The following is a 22536-nucleotide window of genomic DNA, read 5'->3' on the forward strand; positions in this document are numbered from 1 at the left end:
AAGAAATAAAAGGCATCTGAATCAGCAAAGAAGTCACACTGTCATTCTTTGCAGATGACATGATATTCTATATGGAAAACCCAAAAGACTCTACCCCAAAATTGCTAGAACTCATATGGGAATTCACCAAAGTGGCAGGATATAAAATCAATGCATAGAAATCAGTTGCAAAAAGAAAAAAGAAAAGAAAAAAGAAATCAGTTGCATTTCTATATACTAACAATGAGATGGAAGAAAGAGAAATTAAGGAGTCAATATCATTTACAGTTGCACCCAAAACCATAAGATGCCTAGGAATAAACCTAACCAGAGATGCAAGGAATCTCTACTCCTGAAAGAAATTCAGGAAGACACAAAGAAATGGAAAAACGTTCCATGTTCATGGATTGGAAGAACAAGTATCATTAAAATCCCTATGCTACCGGGAGCAATCTATACATTCAACGCAATCCCTATCAAAATACCATGTTTTTCAGGGTTGGAACAAATAATCCTAAAATTTGTGTGGAACCAGAAAAGATCCCAAATAGCCAGAGGAATTTCGAAAAAGAAAAGCAAAACTGGTGGCATCACAATTCCAGACTTCAAGCTGTATTACAAAGCTATAATCATCAAGACAGTATGGTACTGGCACAAAAACAGACACATAGATCAATGGAATAGAGAACCCAGAAATAGACCCTCAACTCGATGATCAGCTCATCTTCAACCAAGCAGAAAAAAATATCCAATGGAAAAAAGGCAGTCTCTTCACAGTGTTGGGAAAACTGGATAGCTATATGCAGAAGAATGAAACTAGGCCATTTCCTCACACCATACACAAAAATAGACTCAAAATGGATGAAAGACTGAAATATGAGACAAGAATCCATCAAAATCCTAGAGGAGAACACAGGCAGCAACCTTTGTAACCTCAGCCACAGCAATTTCTTGCTAGACACATCTTCAAAAGCAAGGGAAACAAAGACAAAAGTGAACTATTGGGACTTTATCAAGATAAAAAGCTTTTGCACAGTAAAGGAAACAGTTGACAAAACCAAAACACAATCAACAGAATGGGAGAAGATATTTGCAAATGACATACCAGATAAAGGGCTAGTATCCAAAATCTATAAAGAACTCATCAAAGCCAACACCCAAAGAAAAAATAATCCAATCAAGAAATGGGCAGAAGATATGAACAGACATTTCTCCAAAGAAGACATACACATGGCCAACAGACACATGAAAAAATGCTCCACATCACTTGCCATCAGGGAAATACAAATCAAAACCACAATGAGATGCCACCTCACACCAGTGAGAATAGCTAAAATTAACAAGTCAGAAAATGACAGATGTTGGAGAGGATGTGGAGAGAGGGGAACCCTCTTACCTGCTCGTGGGAATGCAAGCCGGTGCAGCCACTCTGGAAAACAGTGTGGAGGTTCCTCAAAAAGTTGAACATACAGCTACCCTATGACCCAGTGATTGCACTACTAGGTATTTACCTCCAAGATACAGATGGAATGATGATTCAAAGGGGCACCTGCACCCCAATGTTTCTAGCAACAATGTCCACAAAAGCCAAACTATGGAAAGAGCCCAGATGTGTATTAGCGGTTGAATAAAGATGTGGTGCACACAAGGAGATGCCACCTCACACCAGTGAGAATGGTGAAAATTAACAAGACAGGAAACTACAAATGTTGGAGAGGATGTGGAGAAAGGGGAACCCTCTTGCACTGTTGGTGGGAATGTGAACTGGTGCAGCCGGGATACCTGTACCCTAATGTTTTTTGTTTGTTTGTTTGTTTGTTTTTTGTACCCTAATGTTGATAGCAGCAATGTCCACAATAGCCAAACTGTGGAAGGAGCCTCGGTGTCCATCGAAAGATAAATGGATAAAGAAGCTGTGGTCTATGTATACAATGGAATATTCCTCAGCCATTAGAAACGACAAATACCCACAATTTGCTTCGATGTGGATGGAACTGGAGGGCATTATGCTGAGTGAAGTAAGTCAATTGGAGAAGGACAAACATTATATGGTTTCACTCATATGGGGAATATAAAAAATAGTGAAAGGGATTAAAAGGGAAAGTAGAGAAAATGAGTGGGAAAAATCAGTGAGGGTGACAAAACATGAGAGACTCCTAACTCTGGGAAACCAACAAGGGGTAGTGGAAAGGGAGGTGGGCAGGGGGATGTGGTGACTGCGTGACAGGCGCTGAGGGGGGGACTTGACGGGATGAGCACTGGGTGATATGCTATATGTTGGCAAATCAAACTCCAATTAAAAAAATATACAAAAATAAAGATGTGGTATGTATACAATGGAATACTACTCAGCCATCACAAAGTGAAATCTTGCCACTTGCAATGATATGGATAGAACTAGAGGATACTACACTAAGTGAAATAAGTCAATTAGAGAAAGACAATTATATAATCTCACTCATATGTGGAATTTAAGAGACAAAACAGAATTATAGGAGAGGAAAAAATAAAACAAAAGAAACTCAGAAAGGGAGACAAACCATAATAGACTCTTAATCATAGAAAACAAACTGAGGGTTGCTGGAGGGGGGGATGGACGGATGGGGTAACATGGTAATGAAAAAAAAAAAGAAAAAAGATCACATTCACAGGTTCTATGTACATAAGTTTTGGGGAGCCACTATACAACTCTATACTGGAATGATGACATTTTTAAAGTAACTCTTTTGAGCTTTTGAGGTATATAATCATATCATTAGAAAATAATTACAATTTGTTACTGTATTTCATTTTATGACTTACAGACTGCCTAGACCAGAAAAAGTTTTAATAATGTAAATATTCTTAATATAATCTTGATTTCAATGAAAATATTTTGTTTCCTTCAATTTGTTCAATCATCTATGAGATGTTAAAGTTCTACCATTCTATATATTACAGAAATGGGTGTTAAATATTTTCAGCACCTAAAAAAATTTTTTTAAATAAAAAAATAAAAATAAACCTGTCACTAAAAACAGTAAAAATCTTTATAGTGTTGAAGTAAAAACAAACCCTCAAAAAAGTATTCGCTTCATCTGACATTTAGGAGAGATTTTGTATTTGAAGATAGGTCTGGAATCAAAAATTACATAATAGAATTATGTTATCTAACTGCTAATACCCAAAACTGGTTTTAAAATACTCTTTTCAGGAATACCCAGACAAAAATTAAGTGTCCTTCAACCACCATCTGTCTTCTCCCTGTACTTTTTAAAGGCAACTTAATCAATGGTCCTTAAATGTAAAAGAAATGTGTCATTTCTTAAGATAAACTTACATTTTTAAGTAAGCATTGTTGAAAAGGCTGATTATTTCCAACTTTTGTAGATTATTTTCCACTTTTTAAAAACAAATTGTTAACCCAAGCAATCAATCTGGAACCTTTTAGGGAAAGAAGCAGAAGGGAATGACGTAGGCTTGTTAGCTGCTACTACAGGTAAAGCAAGGTAACTTGCACCTTTTAAGCCTATGTTCCACAGGGTCAAGGTTTGCCTGGCAGCGTATAGTACAGGACGTGCCTGTACCTCTGACATTTTATGTTCATAGCCATGTATATCTTGGTCAAAAGTAGAACTGCCTATTGTCTGTGTGTTGATCTGGATTGCTTTCCTGAAAAAACAAAAACCCACACAAAGAAGACTTCCAAAGATTACTTTTCTCCAAGTATTCGACATTTCAAGCGTCCTGCCTTTGTTTCTGCTTTGACCTTGGAACTTCCAGTTAAACCAACAATGTCTGCTCAGTCGAGAGAGCTCAGGATACGACAGGCAATAGGGCCCCTTTCGGTTTTTGAAGTTTAACTAGTCAATTCCCTGAAGTTGAACTCTTTTCCTAGAGGACCAGTAAAAATTAATGTGCTACTTCCAAAGCACTGATCATGCAGCCTTTATTTACCACTTAGTATCTTCTCAGGCATGAGAAGGATTCTCCTTTCAAATAACATAATCCCATGCATCACTAGCTCAGCACATATTGCAAAGGATTCTATGAAGATCTTACATATAAAATACAAAAATCTGTTACATATACATCCATTTAACAATGATTTGTACATGACAATGAGTTCCAACATCCAAATGACTCCCTGCACTTTACAAGCAGCATGAATATATTGTGGCAGCAGCCGCACAAACGCCCCTCCTAGGCCAGCGTTCACACAGTGTAGTCGCTACTACAGCATAGATCAACAAGGTCACATCTTTTCTCTTTTCTCCTGTGGGTGCACACACAAGACAGAAGGGGAGCACAGGGGGGATTTGGTGGCAGTCCGTTTCACTGGCAGGTAGACTGTCACAGGCAGACCCAGCGGCACTTGTAAACTGGACACAAACGTTCATTAAAGAAACTGCTGCTCTTTATCACCAAAAACACAGTTTTATACTTTCATTGTTCTGGCTCCCAGTTGCCAAACTTCGGGTCCCTCCTCACACACCGATACACCTGTGACACTCTAGCTGGTACCCTGAATTCCAGGAATAAGGCATTCAGTAATTTGGCTCTCTGAATCCGAGGCCTGTAGGACAAGTAGCACTGAATGTTCTAGGAAGAAGTAATAGGTATCAGTTCCAGATAGCTGTGGGAAACGAGAGCCAGACCTAAACACACATGGGTCCTTTGGCCACACATCTGCCAGTATGAACATCCCACAAATTCCCGGTGATGAATCCTTTTAATAAATACGTGTACACCCGACACAAGCTGCATTGGGAGACCATGATTTCGTACTACTAGTTGTGCAAATGACTCGGCTGGTCGAGATGACAGCATTAAGAGTGTAAATCAGACTTGTGCTTATGGAATAAATGAACTAAAACAGCACTGCGCACAACGGTTCCGGTGTCAGCACCACTCTGAGCACCAGGGGAAATTCCCAGCAGTAAATAACAAAAAGTTTGAAAAGCCTAAAACTCGATGAGGTGTAACAGTCCGTATGGGCCTAGAGCACAGTTCTCGCCCTGATCTTCTTAACTTTCTGAAAACAGCCTGCCAGCGTGGCCTTCTCACCTCGGAGGCGTGTCCCAGGTCCTGTAAATCAAAGTCAGAGGGCACTCAGCAGAGCGGGAAATACTGATCTGGAAAACCCCAAAATTCTATGAAGCCACACGCTTTCTGAAAAACACCCAAAGTTGATTCCTCCCTGCCCCCAAGCAAAAGCCATTCTTGGTGGAAGTCCATTGAGAAGCTCCTTTCAATTCATAAGGCTACTCAAACCCACAATCATATTTCGTACCCGCTAGGAGGAGGTTTTGATAATAAACACCTAGATTTTCATTCGTAAACCCCCTTCCCAAATCAGAAGTGAACCCAGAACACAGTACACCCAGCCAAAGCCTAAGTCCTATTTATGGCAGGGTTTTTCAAACTGTGCATTGCAACCAATTTAAAAGTCAGGATATGAATGTAGTGGGTCTGAAGAACATTTAAAATGGTGTTGGGGAGGAGGGATCAAAATATATTACACATAGTTAAGAGCTGTGTATTGTTTCACATAACATTTATTTCAGTTAAAGATTTTATATTCATTCACACACACACACACACACACACACACACAATTATTCTGGGTTAGGATGTAAGAAGTCATTTTTATTACAGTCACAGTCAATATAATGTCTGTAGAGATCACCAAAAATAATAACCATGGACTTTTCCATCCTGGTGTTAATGTCAGTAAGGGGTCAGTCTTGACTGTAAAACCAATTTTGTGCTTGGAATCCAAGGTGAGCTAGAGTTCTGTTTACCATAAGTACTTGTGTTAGATTTAGTTTTTCCCCTGACCCTACGCCCTTAGGCAGGGGAATGAGCAGTGCAAAAAATAAAAAAATAAAGAAACCCTAGCTGCAATTGTTTATTTTGAGTGATATGTTATTCCCAAATGGTTAATTAAGATGCTTGCCTTCCTCTTCTATAGTCATTCTGTCAGCACAAAAATGGGTGGAAAATTTTAAATGGTCTTTACAGCTTTGAGATTACAGATTTAAAATTATAAATGCCAAAGCAGTCATGATTCTGTTGTCGATCTGGCTTTGGCAAAATATGCAACCACATACAGATCCAGACAAACAAGCAATCTTGTCCTAATCTGCTTTCACCTGCCTGTGAAAGGACGATGAGAATTATCACATGGAGGCCAAAGTCTCTCTCAACCTGCAAAGATGCTAAACAATCACTTTCTAAAAACTGATCATCTAAACAAATGACAGTGTTCAGCTTCTCAATTGCAAGAACCCAACGGTACTTAGACATGGGTCGGTCCGACTGCAGCTCAAGGACTGTGTGCACCTCATCTTGGGAGGTACCTGGGCAGCCCAAGGGCAACGCTGATTGACAGCAGCCTATAAACGAAGTGCACTGGGCAGGGCATCTATACCTGGCTCCCAGCCTCAGCACAGGCCTCAGATGGGAAGCCAGGTCATCTCCTATTCTATTTCTACAGGCGTAAAGCAAGGGACTGAGTTACAGGGTCCCCTCCTGAAAGAACTTTATTTAACTTGGATGTACTTCTAAGACTTTAATCCAGCTTGCTCTGCAACTCTACTGCTTTAATAACATCTTTAATTCTTTTCCTATTTCTGTCAGTTTCACCAATAACCACCTCTCAAACATCCAAGGTCCCATTAAGCTCACTTGGCCAAGACACTTTTAAAAAAAAAAATCAAGAAAAATAAAGCTAATAAGGAACAAAACTTAAGGCATTTTTTTTTTATTTCAGCCAAGGAATGATGCATGCTACAGATTAAACTTTACTTTTCCCCACTTGGTTTTTCAAAGAATACCACCATTTCAACCCCCAATGAACATGGCACTTGTTTCTTTCTTCCCCTTCTAATTTATTCCAGATTTTCAAGTGTTTTCTTCAGTAACGATGCTTTCTCCTGCAGCTCAGGTCTGCTGTCTGTCTCCATAGTAGCTAATGACTCGATCAGGAGCACTCTGCACTCAGATGTCAAACTTTCCCACTGTTTAGATTCTGAATAGAAAAAGAAGAAAAGTAGAATCCTTACAGAATGAGCAAACACAAAAACTAAAGCTATTCTTTCTGCTTTTCCTTCATACAACCTATCCCCCAAATAAATGCAATAAATGATAAAAGTCCTGTATGTGATAATCAGTTCGGTGGTTGTCTCAAAACCTAATTATTGACAATAATTTGAGAGCACGTCAGGGGTTACTGGTGGGCAAAGACAATCTAGGGATGCTGGAGCAAAGCAGAAAGCACACAGTAACTAAAAAGCCATTAACAACACAAAAAAACCTCTTTATAAAATATGCTCAGTAAAAAATAATCTTCAATAGATTTCCCGATTGGGGCACCTGGTTGGCTCAGTGGTTGAGCACCTGCCTTTGGCTCAGGGATCCCGGGGTCCCAGGATCAAGTCCCACATTGGGCTCCCCACAGGGAACCTGCTTCTCCCTTTGCCTGTGTCTCTGCCTCTCTCTCTGTGTCTCTCATGAATGAATAAAATATATTTTTTTTTAACTTCCCAATTGCAAAGTCAGTCTGAACAGATGACTTTATTACGATGCTCTTTAAAGCACCAGAGGGGATCCCTGGGTGGCGCAGCGGTTTGGCGCCTGCCTTTGGCCCAGGGCGCGATCCTGGAGACCCGGGATCAAATCCCACGTCGGGCTCCCGGTGCATGGAGCCTGCTTCTCCCTCTGCCTGTGTCTCTGCCTCTCTCTCTCTCTCTCTCTCTCTCTGTGACTATCATAAATAAATAAAAATTAAAAAAAAAAAAAAAAAAAGCACCAGAGATCTATACACATATTGAAAATTTTAGAAACTCAGAAAGTATACCAGATCCTAAATCTTGTCTATAAGGTTCTGCTACTTTCTACCGATATGGTTTCAAGCAAGTTGTCTTGCTGCTTGGCCTCATTTTCCTCATCTACAATACATTCGTACATATCTGGCTGCGAAAATTCAGTGATGTGACTCGGTGCCTAGCTTTTATTTCAACAAGGAAAAGGAGATAATGAGATGTGTAGCGTTACTGAGTCTAAAAGGCCTGCTTCATGGAAGCTTACAAGAGGTCTTTTAATTGCTAAGCAAAGAGAGCAGTAGAAATAGCAAATATACAAGACTCTAGAGAAAACTTTCCATCTTCTCCTAGTCTATCTCTTCAGGAGTAAAGCCAGATCTATGGGCTTTGAATAATTAAAAAACAAGAGAGAGAGAGAGAAAAGCAGCCTCCTTTGGAATACACTGCTGGAGAAAATGAGAGCAGTTTTCTTTTATCACTAGAAGAAATCTGCTTATTGATAAAAGATTAAAAAAAAAAAAAAAAGGAAAACAGAAAAAAAAAAAAAAAACCTAAGATTAAGAAAACTGCTGTCAAATTTGATGACCTGTATAGATAAGCATTAAAAATGTTTTCCCCACTGCACTCTTCACTGTCACTCTTTGCTCACATGTGTACAGTTAGCTCCACTTGGCCACTGTCAACTACACACCGTAAGTAACCCAGATTAAATCAGGAGTCATGATGGAAACAAAACTTGATTATTTTAAGATAACTATAGCTTCATAATACATTACAGGTATATAAAATAAAAGAGTATCAAATTTAAACACTTAATAAAATGTAAAGGTTCTAGCTTTGTATATTTCCTCAAAGGTACATATACTAATGTGTATTTCAGAATATATGATTAAAAATAAAAACAGAAAAACATTCCTAGAACATTTGCCATAAAGGATTCTGGCTTTCTGATCCTCCAATAAGAAGAATCAAGAACTCACCTTCAAGTTTTTTAAGCAGTAATTCTATCACAGATAAAGCTTCTGTTCTCACAGATGAGTAGGTCTTATTTTCTAAGAAGAAAATCAAATAGCTCACATTATTTTATATGCCTTACAAACTGAACCTCCAAGATTAAGAGATTAAGCTAGTGTTGCTGCAAGAAAGATATTTAGAAATTACAAATTCAGGGAGAGATAACATCTGTTCTTAAGTAAGCTTCACTTTGCTCATTACGATCAAATACTTAAAATGTGTTATATGTCCATATTTCTTCTTTAAAAATACTGTCACACAAATATACCAATCATCACAACAAATGGCAATATTAAAGAACCCATTTTAAAAGAGAGAAATCAAAGGACACTACCTTTGAGGACACTACCTCAAACATAGAGTTGTCTTCACATGATGCCTAAGAAAGGTCTTTAGGTTTGCATGACTTGCGCATTTTATCAGAGAACATCACACAACCTCGATGGTTAAGGGCAATCAGGGACATGACAAAGACTAGAGTCTTAGCTGCCGGTTTTTTATTCGAATGAATGCTACTTCCAAGAGATGCAACTGAAACAAGCTTCCCTGGTGTCTATTCTAGTCACAGCATCTAGTTCAGAGTGAAACTGTCTACCAAAAAAATTAATACACAACCATACCTAAGGCAAGGAAAGCACAATATGAGCTTATAACATCCTTTTTATGCTACTAAGTACAGAGGTGCCTAAAGGGATGACAGTGACGTGCCAATAAGACATAGGAGTCAGTTTAAAGGAGCCAAATCTGGAACAATCTGAGCAAAAACTAATTATAAACTGGGGGGAGGGGCACAAATCAGTACTGCTAACAGATAAATAAAGAGGTAAGTAGAGGTGGGATCTTGTTTACAAGAGGATGCCAACTGCCAAGTGGCAGATAGTGAAGAAACTGCCAGAGTTGGAAAATCACACTAGTAAAAATTGGTTCAGGGAAAAACCATCGATGCATGCTCAGTCTAAAGAGGGTATTTTGAAAAAAAAAAAAAAAAAAAGAGGGTATTTTGAAGAGAAGCAGTGTATCTGCATGGTCTTGGGGTAACTGCTCTCTCTGCTGGTTAGACACAGTTTAGAAGAGGAGTGGAGCATCTGGTCTTAAAGAGTCTTCCCACAGACAGCTAATCAGACACAAGGGAGAAAAATAGTAACTATACAATAAAGAAAACTGAGTAGTACCTTAACCAGGTAATCAAAATTAACATCGCCAAGCAGGGCAGATGAACACTATGTGCCTCTTGAGGAGAGAGGACACAGCATCACTTTCAGAGTATCCCAGCTGGGAACTCTAACCTGGATCTAATCATGAGGAAACATCAAACAAACACCAAATGAGAAACATTCTAGTTAAAAACAGGGGGAAGGGCTTTTCTTCAAAATTGTCCATGTCATGTGAGATAAAGGAAGGCTGAGGGAGTGTTCTAGATTCAAGGAAACTAAAAAGACAGGACAGCTAAATTCAATAAATGATCTTGGATGCCTTGCTGAAGGGGAGGGGGAAAAGTCTACAAAAGAACATTGTTGAATCAAACGGAAACCTGAAATATGAATGGTAAAAATCTGATTAAACTCACTGCATCAGTGTTATCCTACCTACAGCTGTTACCTGTTACTGTGGTTGTAACAGAGAGGGCACACTGAAGAACCCAGGAGTAAAGGGCGTGACATCAGCAATATACTGTCAAATGGTTCAAGTAAAAAAGATATGTATACAGAGGTACAAATGATGAAGTAAATGGGACAAAATATTAACAGGTGATTTTGGGTAAAAGATATACAGGTATTATATGTACTATTACTGCAACTTCTCTGTAAATTTGAAATTATTTCCAAATAAAAGTTAAAAAAATTCTTATCACAAATATATTCCTAATCTAGGGGTTAAAAATCCTAAATTACAGTTCTAGATTAATATACCACAGTGTCGGCCGCCCAGGTGGCTCAGCAGTTTAGCGCCACCTTCAGCCCAGTGTGTAATCCTAGAGACCTGGGATCGAGTCCCACGTTGGGCTCCCTGCATGGAGCCTGCTTCTCCCTCTGCCTTGTCTCTGCCTCTCATGATTAAATAAAGAAAATCTTTTAAAAAAAAAAAAAGGATTAAAAAAAGAATACACACACACACACACACACACACACACATATACATACACCACAGTCTGGGGACATGTCAAGTATATGAAGTAGTTCAGCAGCTGTTCCATAAATCTAGCTCCTAGCACAAGGGAGAGAGTATCTGAAGCTTCACTTCTTGAGGTTTAAAATTAGGACAAGTTCTTAACAATCTCAGTTCACCACACTCACCTAAAGAATATGTGATTGATTTACAAGTTTCAAGAAGAATTTCAGCCAAAGCCTCAGGATCTGCATGTTCTTCTTCCAAAAGCATTAATCTATACAAATCAAAAAGCAAGATACAAATTGGTAGCTATTCAGAAACACTCCAAAACCTGTCTGGCACAAACAATTTCTATCTGCATGCATCACTTTATAATGTCACTTCAGTTTTTCAGTTCTAAGATTTAAAAGAATTCCATTTATCAGCCATAAAATGCTAGGGGGGGAGGGTGGGAGGGATGGCCAAACAGAGGACTGAATTACGAAGAAAATTACCCCTGAAAAAAGGCATTCATTGACTGCAGGACTCCGAGCTGCACTTGCCACGTGCTCAGTTTTAGCCGTTCACACATCAGCTTGCACAGCTCCCGACGGTAACACCCTGGGGAAAACAGACAGAATGGTCCAGAGCGGGACAGCAAGTGTGCAGGAACAAGGGACAGAGCAGGTGAGGGACACAGGAAGGGAGGACAGAGAGAAATTGGAGCAGAAAAGGAAATAGAGACAGAGAAAGGAGAGCGGGAAAAAAATAAAATTACAAATGCCTTTAATTAAAGCCATGAAATCTCAAAAAAACTTCAGCATGACTTTGCACCCAATTCCCAAGTTTCCCTGATGAGGACCATCCCCCACCAACCCCATAAAGGGTCCTACATAACAGTTGATAAATGTTCCTTCTCCAAGGAACTAACACAGAATCTTAATGACACTACCTGTCAGGTACCCCAAGTGATCACCAAAGAAAGCAGAACTCTGGAGGCAGAGAACACAACTCTGGACACTCACAAGCTTCTGCACAGGGCAGGCTTATCATGAGGCAAAACACTTTATTCCAAACATGTTATACCAACTGTACTTGTTATAATCATATAATTAATATTATGCTAACTGATGAAAAGGAGTATAAAACTCAACAAAGTACTCATTCCTTAAATGCTGCAAAATTTAGTAAGGTTCACAAATGTAAAATTGCATGGTGGTAAAAGTCAAGAGTTTTGCACTTATTTCCTAAGAGACTGTAAGTTCTTTTTCTGCTCTAAAGAAACAGAACCCAGAAATTATAGATGTCATGTTACAAGTAAGATATACATAAGAAGCCAATATGGAACAGTTAAACTCTCAAAGGCCATGGCCCGCCCCTCAATGCATATGAGTGGGCATTCCTACACCTTATATGAAAATAAACCACTTTGTGTGTGTGTGTCTGTTGGCGTTTCCATAGAATTCCCTACTTTAACCTTTCTACCTATCAAGAAAAGTCAGGAGTCCTAATGGTATCAAATAAAGTGGGCTTCAGCTGTAGTCCTCAACATGATACCAAGAAATAAGACCATTTAACAAATCTCCGTCTTTCAGAAAGTCCTTCCAATACAGAGCAAATACTGGATAACGCTCACACAAAAACCAGCAAGGCTCAGAGACAGCCTTAAGTCTGAGTTTAGACATATCCAATCCCAAAGGACCAGCAATGCTCTGGATAATGTTTGAGAATACAGATGTTCAGCAGGGTACACAGCCAGCACGAGGTGAACTTAGGAGCTGCATCGTCCCGAGTCTAAGGCCCTCAGAACTAACTACAACCTAAATCAATAACCAAGGTTTAGTAGTTATTTACTTCATCCTTTGGAAATATACATTCAATTTAAAAATCTCTCAGAAAGTTTCTTCGTGAAATACAGATTTCACTTGTTTACTGAAGATATGGAAACAAAGGTCTTTAATTTCAAGATAAAAAGAACCCACTCAAACAGATTCCTCACAACAGAGCATTTAGAGTAACAGAATTCTTTTAATGGCCAAACTATCTACATAAAATTTATCATGATTGTTATAGGTTGAACTGTGTCCCCCAAATTCACAGGTCGAAGTCTCAATGCCAGAGTAATCAGAATGTGACTGTACCAAAAGCCAGGCATGGGGTCTTAAAGAGGTCATCAGGGTGGGCCCTAATCCAGTCTGACTGGTGTCCTTCTAAGAAGGGATTAGGTCAGACACTGATAGCCATTTACAAGCCAGAGAGAGAGGTTTCAGGAAGAAGCCAACACTGCCAACACCTTAATCTCAGGCTCCCAGCCTCCAGAACCATGAAAAAAATCATTTCTGTTGCTGAAGCCACCCAGTCAGTGGTGCTCTGTTATAGGAACAGCCCTCACCAATCAGACACAGTAGTCAGAGATCACCTGCTAAGGTAGGAGTGCAATTTACACTGGATTTGTACTACTCATCAGTCAAGCTCTATAAGGAATAGTAATTATAATCTGTCGCAAAGAACATCCTCTCCCACTCAGTAACCTATGGTTACAGCACTTCTTCAAATGTAGTTTCTGTGCTTACGTTGGGTCTCCACGTTTCGGGGCCAAGCTTTGCCCAGGCTCTCAAAGGCTCCCAGCAGACACTCCAGCTGCAGCTCCTTTTCCTTCTCATTCTCATCTTCATTTTTGGTTGTCCGAACACCAGTGCTCTCAGGTGAATTCTAGGATTATTATTAAAGCAAAGGAAAGCAAAATTTATTTTCCCTCTAAATTACCGGTATACTACAAAACAATCACGGTGCCAGAGGAGGAGATGTTAACCAAGAATTAAATGCGAAATTCTCTAGCATGGGTTTTCTGTTTGTAAAAGGAATTTGTTACAGGAATACTATACCTCTCTAATGAATTTGGAAAATCCTTTAAAGGAATCTGTTAGGAAAGGTGACCCCCCCCTCCCAAAAAATACCATAAGTACACTTATTTTAAGTATAACATAAAAAGTATAACATTTAAGTAGAACATAAAAAGTCTTGCATTAGAATCATGGGATTAAAGATCCAAGAATTTGGTAATCATCTAAATCCAAACTCTTTCTTAATAAGAAAGGAAAATGAGCTGAGAAGTGACTCATCCAACTAGCTGGTGATATCATCAATTTAAAACACAAGTCTCACCAAAAAAAAATAAAAAAAAAAAACCACAAGTCTCCCAAATCCACATACAATCATTATGTAACAGAAATAATTTAAACAGCCTTTTTAGTGAAACAAAACTGCAGATTAGCAGCAATACAAGAAATAAAAGTTATAAAGTATTTCATGTTTCACAAAAAAATAAATGATAAACCACAACCTTCCTTCCCTGACCAAGTGCCTAACCTTTAAAAATGAGGACTTCATTTTCCAAATGAAACCAAAGTCTTTTTGATCAAAGTCCCTCAATATATGGCAGAGACAATTAGCGGTGACACACCGAGCCCCGTGTACTCACTCTAGGATGCCTGGGGTGCCTTCTGCACACGCTTAAAAGGCAAAGCACATCATCACTACATCAGAGACTGTTCATTCGCTCCAGCATTCACTCCCGGAGCTCACTCACAGCCCCCACAGCCTCGAGCTTCCCGGCATGCAGGTTGAAACCCGTGCAATAAACTCCTCTTTTGGCTCTGTTTACAAAAACCACTCACTCTGTCCTCCTGCCACAGAGGGCAAATGGAAGCCTAGAGGATGCCTTCCCTAGCCTCCCACACAGCAGGGTGTGGCTACCTGGCTGGGGACCCACCAACTAAACAGAAGGGAGAGTGCCACGCAGCTCCAAGAATGTCCAAGAATTCTCCCCGAGAGAGAACAGACGTGCCTACTTGGACCCTTCATCCTTTCTTCACTCTTCTGCCATCACTGCCTGGAAAGCAGTTACACCACAGACCACCGCGACAGTGGCCTGTCGCCTGCACTGCAGGGACGGCGGAGCTAGCAGCTGTGAAGAGCCAGAACCCATAAACTATTACCTGGCAGACAAACGTCTATCTTGTTTGAGGCCACAATATTTTGGGATTTTCTGCTATTTGCAGCCACACTAATCCTAGTAAAATTTGTAAACAGAATACCAGGAAAACCTTCCTACCTTTTCTTTCCTTTTTAATTTTTAGTTCTTAAGTATAAAGGAGACCTGAGAGGATACGGGCAGGTGATCATTACCTTCTTGATGAGAGGTATGACAATGTCAGAAAACTCCTGGAATCTGTCTTCTTTGGTGGCCTTCAAGACATCTGCTGCACAGCTGATTGCTACGATCTTGTACTTAAGATTCTCTTTGCAACACTCCTTCAGAACAGCCTGGAGAATTTCATTTGTGCTGGGTTGATTGGGCACAGGCTTTTCCAGCTCTGCACTACAGGATCCACAAAAACATCAGGACAGTTAATAAAGACTTCAGCTTTCAGGTTCAGTTTAAGAAATGGCATCTTCACTGAAAGAACATTTACCTGCACGCTGTCACCACACAGGCAACGGCTTTCAACAGCTCTTCCTACAGGGTTGAAAGATGAGGGAATGCTGTTAAGAACACGTGTGTCATTTACATTCTATGCACTATGACTACACTACCACAGGAATACTTAATAACCATGATGACAAAAATTAACCAGAGTCATTTTACTATTTAACGAGCACGTCCACAGGGTTTTACTCCAAACCACAAAAGCAGAACAAGTGTCTTCATCTCCATTTCATAAAGCCTAGAGCCCTGACTTGCCCAAGGTCAACAGGTGGACGTGTCATTCACGGAATTCTGATTCCCAGTCCAACACTTCCTCTACAGCACTGTGCTGGCCACTACTGAATGTGACATCAAGCAGATCATGATATACTACCATAATCTCACCTTCCCACTGAGTGTTCACTTATAGTTATCCCACCACCACCTCTGTGTATATAGTGACTAATTCATAGGCTTCAGAAATGGGCACCCTCAGCTCCAAATTTAGACACAGCTAGCCAGCCTTGCTACTCAATTTCACATGTGCCCAACCCTGATCTGTTTATAAGGTCAACAGGGACAAAATGGTGACCAAGTGATAAAGACTTCTCTTAGAAAGCTGAACATGATACATAAAAACCAATCCCCAGCATTACTATTACAATCCCCGTGTATTCAAAAACACACGGGTTACACTGATGAAATAGCATATCTAAGCAGGCAAAGTTTACCCAAAGCTTCCCATTGGCTAGGAAATCTGGTTCACAAAAACAATCCATCTGACATCCCACAAAACCAGATTCTACTTTTTAAAGAAAATGAAAAGATGAAATCATAATCCTTTAAAGGATACCTTAAATTTAACTGGGCATGAATGGTTCCTTTACCTTTCCTGCCCATGTTCTTCCAGCTAGGCCTTGCAGTAATGCGGTCAGTATCATTCCCAGATATGGAGGTACTAGGGAGCTGGTTTGTTTTGCAATTGATGCCATGGCAATTGCACCCTGGGCTTTCATTTTCCAGGACTGAGACTGCAAAGCCTTCTGGGTAATGGCAATCAACTCCTGCAGGTATAACCGAATGCCACCAAAGGAACCTAGGTTATGGAAAGCAAAATTAAAGCAACTTTTAAGTGACAAAAAAAATTAATCAGTTTTTCTTTTCCAAATCTGAAAAAAAAAGTCAGTGACCATCAGCAGTAATTCCCAATGGTTAGATCACACCACTCTCTGAAAGAGAAAGAGAGTAGTGCTGTGATACATCTTTACAGCAGCAGAACTTTACAAACTTGAATATGTCACAGGAGGGTGTCATGGTCATCATCTGTTTATACATGTGAAGGTAAAGTAGGGAATGAAGAAGCATCACTCTAAAATAATACCCTAAGACAACATAAAATCACCACTCATTCATTCCCAACTCAAGTCAGTAAAGCTCTTCTTTGCTTGGGCAGAGGTTCTGCTCTGTCACATGGGCAGCAATGAGGGAGGAGAGAGAAGAGCTGAGTATCAACCTTGAGAACGCAGCAATTTGGACAGGCTTAAAACCAGACAGGACACATGCTGTTAAGGTCCTGGGAAAGTAACTATCGGAGTTTTATAAATGAAAAATAGGAGTAGAAACTCCAGCTGTGGTTGAATTCACAGGCGCTGTTTACTAACCAGGTACGTTTTCTTGCCACACTTCAGTCCATAAGTCACACTCTTCTTTCTCTGACTTCTCCTCATCAGCGATTTCATGCATGCCCAGAAATGCCAAAGGCAGCACTTCTTTGGCATGGTTCTTCAGTACATCAGGGCTGTACCGTCCAATAGCATGGACGGTCAAAGCACAAGAGGTCTTATAGACAGGTTCTAAAAAGGAGCAGAAATACAATAATCTTTATGATACTTACTGTTGTTAGGATAACTGATCTAAACAGATTGCTCAGCTTGCACCACAGTAAAACAAATCAGTAAAATCAATCAAATTCTCCTAGCAAAGCACATAATATCACAGAAGGCAAGAGCTGATTTGTATCATTTTACTATATTGTTAACAACTAAATTAAAAATAATAGAAGGGCGCCTGGGTGGCTCAGTCCAATTCTTGATTTCAGTTCAGGTCATGATCTCAGGGTCATGAGATGGAGCCCCACCCTGCATCCGGTTCCTCACTCAGCATGGAGTCTGCTTCTCTCCCTCTCCCCTATGCCTCCTCCCACTCACACGCTCTCTCGAGCACGCTCTCTCTCTAAAATAAATAAATCTTGAAGAGAAGAAGAGAAGAGAAGAGAAGAGAAGAGAAGAGAAGAGAAGAGAAGAGAAGAGAAGAGAAGAGAAGAGAAGAGAAGAGAAATCAGTGAAGCATCTGCCTTTGGCTTGGGTCGTGATCCCAGAGTCCTGGGATCAAGCCCTGCATCGGGCTCCCTGCTCAGAGGGGAGTCTGCTTCTCCTTCTCCTCCCCACTCATGCTCTCTCTCGCTAACTCTGTCTCTCTCTCTCTCTCAAATAAAATAAATAAAATCTTTTTAAAAAATGATAGAAAATAAAAGGGCACCTTCTTTCTCCATGTACCAGCCATTGAGCTTCTGCAGGAGTTTCTCAGTGCTGCTATCCCGCGAGGTCTGAAAACGAAAACAATCCCTATTTATTTCTTTATAGTTATCAAAGTATAATTACTTTATTAAATAAGAAATTCAACTCACCCGAACTAAATGGCCCATGGCAAACGCACAAGATTTCTGAATTACACTGTTCCGATCTGTCAAGCCACTAAGCAAAGCACTCATAAGTTTACCTATCAGAAATAATGAAGAAAAACCCAATACTTGGTTGACCAAATGTTCTTCTCTAGTTCCAGGATCAAAACAAACTTAACTCTGCAATTAATATCTGATTTATTCCACGCTAGTTTAGAACCCTTGTATGTCACATGTGTAATATTCATATCATTTCACCCGATATGAAATTAAACACTAATCTGTGTCTAGAATATTGTGGGGTAAGTTGTAAAAATTAAGAGGTAAGTATATAAAGTTCATTAGCCTTATATGGGAGTCAATCCAAAAAGAGAAAAATACTGAGTAAAGTTAGGTATAAATGGTAAACAAATCCTACGAAATGGCAGATACGTTCACCTCCCTATAACCAGTAAGAATTAATCCGATATTTTTAAAATAGGAACACTTGCTAAACTTGATCATCCCTGCACCTCCTGCATGTGACAAAGAAACAAAGGTAGAAGGGGGAGTTTGAAGGGAGAAAAACCATACGGAAGATCACAAGTGTGTCTGAATGATATTTAATTTTTTTAAAAACCTTGTCACACAAGACATGGCCATACCAAAGTATCACCACACACGATTTTGACAAACTCACCTGAGTAAGGTGTTAGGTCCTGAGGACACTGAGTAGTTAATGACACAATGACACTGGCACAGCCTCCCTACAGGGTTACAAAGGCAAAGGTCTAAATTTGATGGTCACAATGGTCTCTCAAACCCTTTGTCTTATGTGTCAATGATTTAAAGATGAGAAATATATGAAGCCTAACAGTCCCTGCAGGATTCAATCTCGAAAGAGGAAGGTCCTTATTTTAAATTAGCAATGCAAAGATTTTCTTTCAAGGCTTCCAGCAGAAAGATGTGTGCTCTCAGACATGCTACAGGTAAGAAAGAAAACTGAATCTTTTGGGATGGTCACATAGGTCATCTTAGCCATCCTTGTTCTAACATTTCCAATTCTAAAAATTTAATCAAAGGAAATAGCTTCAGATGTGTCCAAAGACATTCATCACAATGCTTTAATATCGAAACAGCTGAAAACCAATCAGATGTCCCTTGATGGACTAAAATAAATGATGCTACAGCCACACAACAGAGTACCCTATAGCCATTAAAAAGGATGGTGTAGCAGACACATACGTGCACAGAAAAGAGACTGGAAGAAAACATTGTGGAATAGAAACAGCAATTACATCTGGGTGCTAAACTTAATGGACAATCTTTAACTTTTTCCTGATCTATAAATGCTAAATTTTAAAATACAAGTATTAATTTTGTCAGGAGAAAAATTAAGAGTTGGCTTTTAAAGTGTGGAGACAGAGTTTGACCCTTGAAAGATCTTGGAGAGGAAGACATTTTTCTAGCCAAATACCCGTTGGCCTCTGTGAAAATGCTAATCACCACCTAAAACCACCGGTTCCTGATACCTACATGAGCATTTCCGTTAATAACTGATTGTGGCGGGGACCCAAAGGGCATGTACGTGGCAACCAGGGACAGAAATGATCCCAGTAAAAAAGTCAGACACTATTTATTGAATAAGTCACAGGTTTTAAGTTATTAGTGCAACCAGAGAAACAAAATGGTTAATGTAAAATATTATTAATTTTAGAGAGAAATATGAATTTCAAACATGATGGCAGTTATATTTTTATGGCCCCAACTAAAGGAGACGCAAATTCCTCTTGTGAAAAATACACTTACTTACCTTAGTTCCAAGACCCACACCACTTCTGATCAATTCACATAATCTAGGAACGAGCTCACCCAGCACCGACACATCAAGATATTGCAGGCACTTTGGGAAAAGAATAAACATAAGGTTAACCTTAGAAAATGATGGAAGTCAATACCACATCATCAATTAAAAGCTGCCATGTCAAGTATGTATGCACTGGATTTGACATGAAAAACTGCTGGTTTCATTTTGCACTGATTTCAACATAAAAACCATCATTTTACTACAAACAGAAAAACCATTCGTCAGTGGTTCAACATTAAAAACAAAACAAAAATTGGGGCACCGGGGTGGCTCAGTTGGTAAGCGCCCGACTTAATTCTTGCTCAGGTTATGATCTCAGGGTCGTGAGACTGAGCCCTGAGTCTGGCTGGCTCTGTGCTCTACATGAAGTCTGCATGTCCCTTCTCCGTCCCCTCTGTACCTCCCCCAGCTCACATGCTCTCAAAAAAATAAAAATCTTTTTTAATTAATAATAAAAATCTTTTTTAAAAAAAATCATGAAAACACTGACTTACTAAAGAAGAAAATACATTATGACTCCCTAAGAAGAAAGGATTTCTCTGGGCCTATTCTTCCCCTTTACTAATCTCTGTTTTTTACACCAGACTAAAGAAGATTAGTCTACCAGAGACTAATCACTACCAGAGATTGGTGTAAAAAAACAGAGATTAAAACTGACCTTCCACGGGCCTGCTCTACCAAACCATCTTAGTAAAGTCAACTTCTTAGTTGAATTTGCTATACTATGTTTTTAAAAAATGCAATGACATCTATTCTATTATTAATGAGCATATCTGTAAGGTGTTTGCTAATCATTCTTATTTAAGATTTCTTTTCCCCTCAATAATCCTTAGACCAAATTTTGGTGACAAGGCACTAAAAAATATCTTCTTGGGGCAGCCCGGGTGGCTCAGCAGGTTAGCGTAGCCTTCAGCCCAGGGTATGATCCTGGAGACCCGGGATCGAGTCCCACATCGGGCTCCCTGCATGGAGCCTGCTCCTCCCTCTGCCTGTGTCTCTGCCTCTTTCTGTGTGTGTGTGTGTGTCTTTCATGAATAAATAAATAAAATCTTTAAAAAAAAAATCTCTTGTCCAGCCTTACGATCTGCTTAAGAAAACAATTTCCAATAACTCATGAGTTGTCAGTTACACTCCAGGGTATGCACAGCAGAGCTGGCTCTAGACTTTAGAGACCCCTAGTCCCAGACTCCAGGATGTTTAGAATTTAGAACCTCAGTGCCAAGCAGCTCTTTTCTACAAATCCCTTACTACTTCTTACAACTACAACATTCCAAAATTGCTCAGCTCTCTTTCCCTATTTTTTATGCTGCCTACTCTCACTGAATATCTCCAGCTTACACCTTCCTAGGTCCTCCCAAAGACAATGCTCAGGCAGAGACAACTATGTGAACCTTTCTAAACAGGTAGGCCAAAGGCATATAAATAGATTTATAGAGAAATCTTTTAATACACTGTTCTTCTATGTAACACAAATCTGGACTAATAGATTCTAGTATTTGAAAAATGATTTATTCCATTTAGTAATCTAGAAGAAAACAAGAATTACACTAAGAAAAAAGTGGAGTCCATAGCAGCTTGACTCATCCCTTAAATCTCTATTTCACGTAACTGGCTGTAAAGAGAGAAAAACTGTACCCTAAGATAAGAAAATAAACAAACTTTCTTATTACATTAGGCACTGACCATGTTGATTGTTTCCATCATGGGAGAGGACTTGGCAGCACTGAGTCGAGCACTATCCATCGCAGCCTGAGGACACAAATTCACGTCACTCAGCATCAATTAAGAACCCACACACACACCCAAAATGGGGCTTTACTTCTAGAAGAAAAATTTTTTAATAATATATAAATAAAGCAAAGTCAAATATAAGTCCAAGTCTAACTTCTTTTGAACTGCAATTACCTATAGAGGCAGCACCTCACTGCAGGTGAGAAGTTCAGACAATAGTTAGAAATTAACACAGTATGGTGCTGTCATCGGCCTTCCTGAACCTCATGTTCTCCATCCACTAAATATGGAACAGGCTAAATAAATTTCCATCTAAGGTTTTGAAAAATTATATCTAAGCAATAAAAAAATACACTTATTGCTTTAACTTTGTAAAGAGTCTTCATTATATCTACAAAGGTATGTCAGTCTAACAATGGCGCTAGCAAGAGAGGCAAACTAACCATACATAGTAATGAGCAAAGGCTGGCCTAGAGAAGTGACTAGCTGAAGACTGCAAGTTTGGGCTAGACCTTGTTTCCTAATTCTGAGCACAGGTAAACACTTGTGGGAACCTAGGAAGGACAAGTCCATTGCTGAAAAGGAAAGAATGATGAATAAGAAGAAACAGCAACATGAGAGGCAAAGGGAAAGAGCCAGTTAAGCCAAAGTAAAAACCAAACAGCAAACTGAGAGAAAGCATTGGCAATGTACATGACAGAGGTGTGACAGTCCTAATAAACAGAGACCTACGTAAAAACATCAACAAGTACCAAAAGAGGCATGGAGTAAAACAGACCATTCACACAATGTAAGTGACTAACACAGTATGGTAAGACGATGGGCAGCACTAGTACCAGGAAGGTGCAAATCAGAACAATGAGATTCCTGCTTATCAGACTGATGCTATTCAACGCTGGCAAAGGGGTGGAGGAAACAGAAGAGG

General features: G+C 39.6%; 1 protein-coding gene across 7 annotated transcripts in view; it reads right to left on the reverse strand.

The window, feature by feature from the left end:
* Positions 1 to 6708: 6708 nt before the first annotated feature.
* ECPAS (Ecm29 proteasome adaptor and scaffold) overlaps positions 6709 to 22536 on the reverse strand; it is a 98477-nt gene continuing 82649 nt past the window's right edge. For all 7 annotated transcript variants that reach the window (XM_035696786.2, XM_049091892.1, XM_035696783.2 and 4 more), the window contains 14 exons: positions 21564 to 21629; positions 19827 to 19916; positions 18714 to 18780; positions 18041 to 18132; positions 17893 to 17959; positions 17016 to 17207; positions 16242 to 16450; positions 15362 to 15405; positions 15075 to 15267; positions 13460 to 13598; positions 11402 to 11507; positions 11093 to 11181; positions 8765 to 8836; positions 6709 to 6991 (listed from right to left, as the gene is read on the reverse strand). In XM_035696786.2, coding sequence (XP_035552679.1) covers positions 6852 to 6991; positions 8765 to 8836; positions 11093 to 11181; positions 11402 to 11507; positions 13460 to 13598; positions 15075 to 15267; positions 15362 to 15405; positions 16242 to 16450; positions 17016 to 17207; positions 17893 to 17959; positions 18041 to 18132; positions 18714 to 18780; positions 19827 to 19916; positions 21564 to 21629 — 1566 coding nt within the window. In that variant the 3' untranslated portion in view covers positions 6709 to 6851. The remainder of the gene's footprint in view (positions 6992 to 8764; positions 8837 to 11092; positions 11182 to 11401; positions 11508 to 13459; positions 13599 to 15074; positions 15268 to 15361; positions 15406 to 16241; positions 16451 to 17015; positions 17208 to 17892; positions 17960 to 18040; positions 18133 to 18713; positions 18781 to 19826; positions 19917 to 21563; positions 21630 to 22536) is intronic.

This window comes from Canis lupus, chromosome 11 (genome assembly GCF_003254725.2).
Source record: "Canis lupus dingo isolate Sandy chromosome 11, ASM325472v2, whole genome shotgun sequence".
Taxonomy (NCBI): Eukaryota; Metazoa; Chordata; class Mammalia; order Carnivora; family Canidae; genus Canis; species Canis lupus.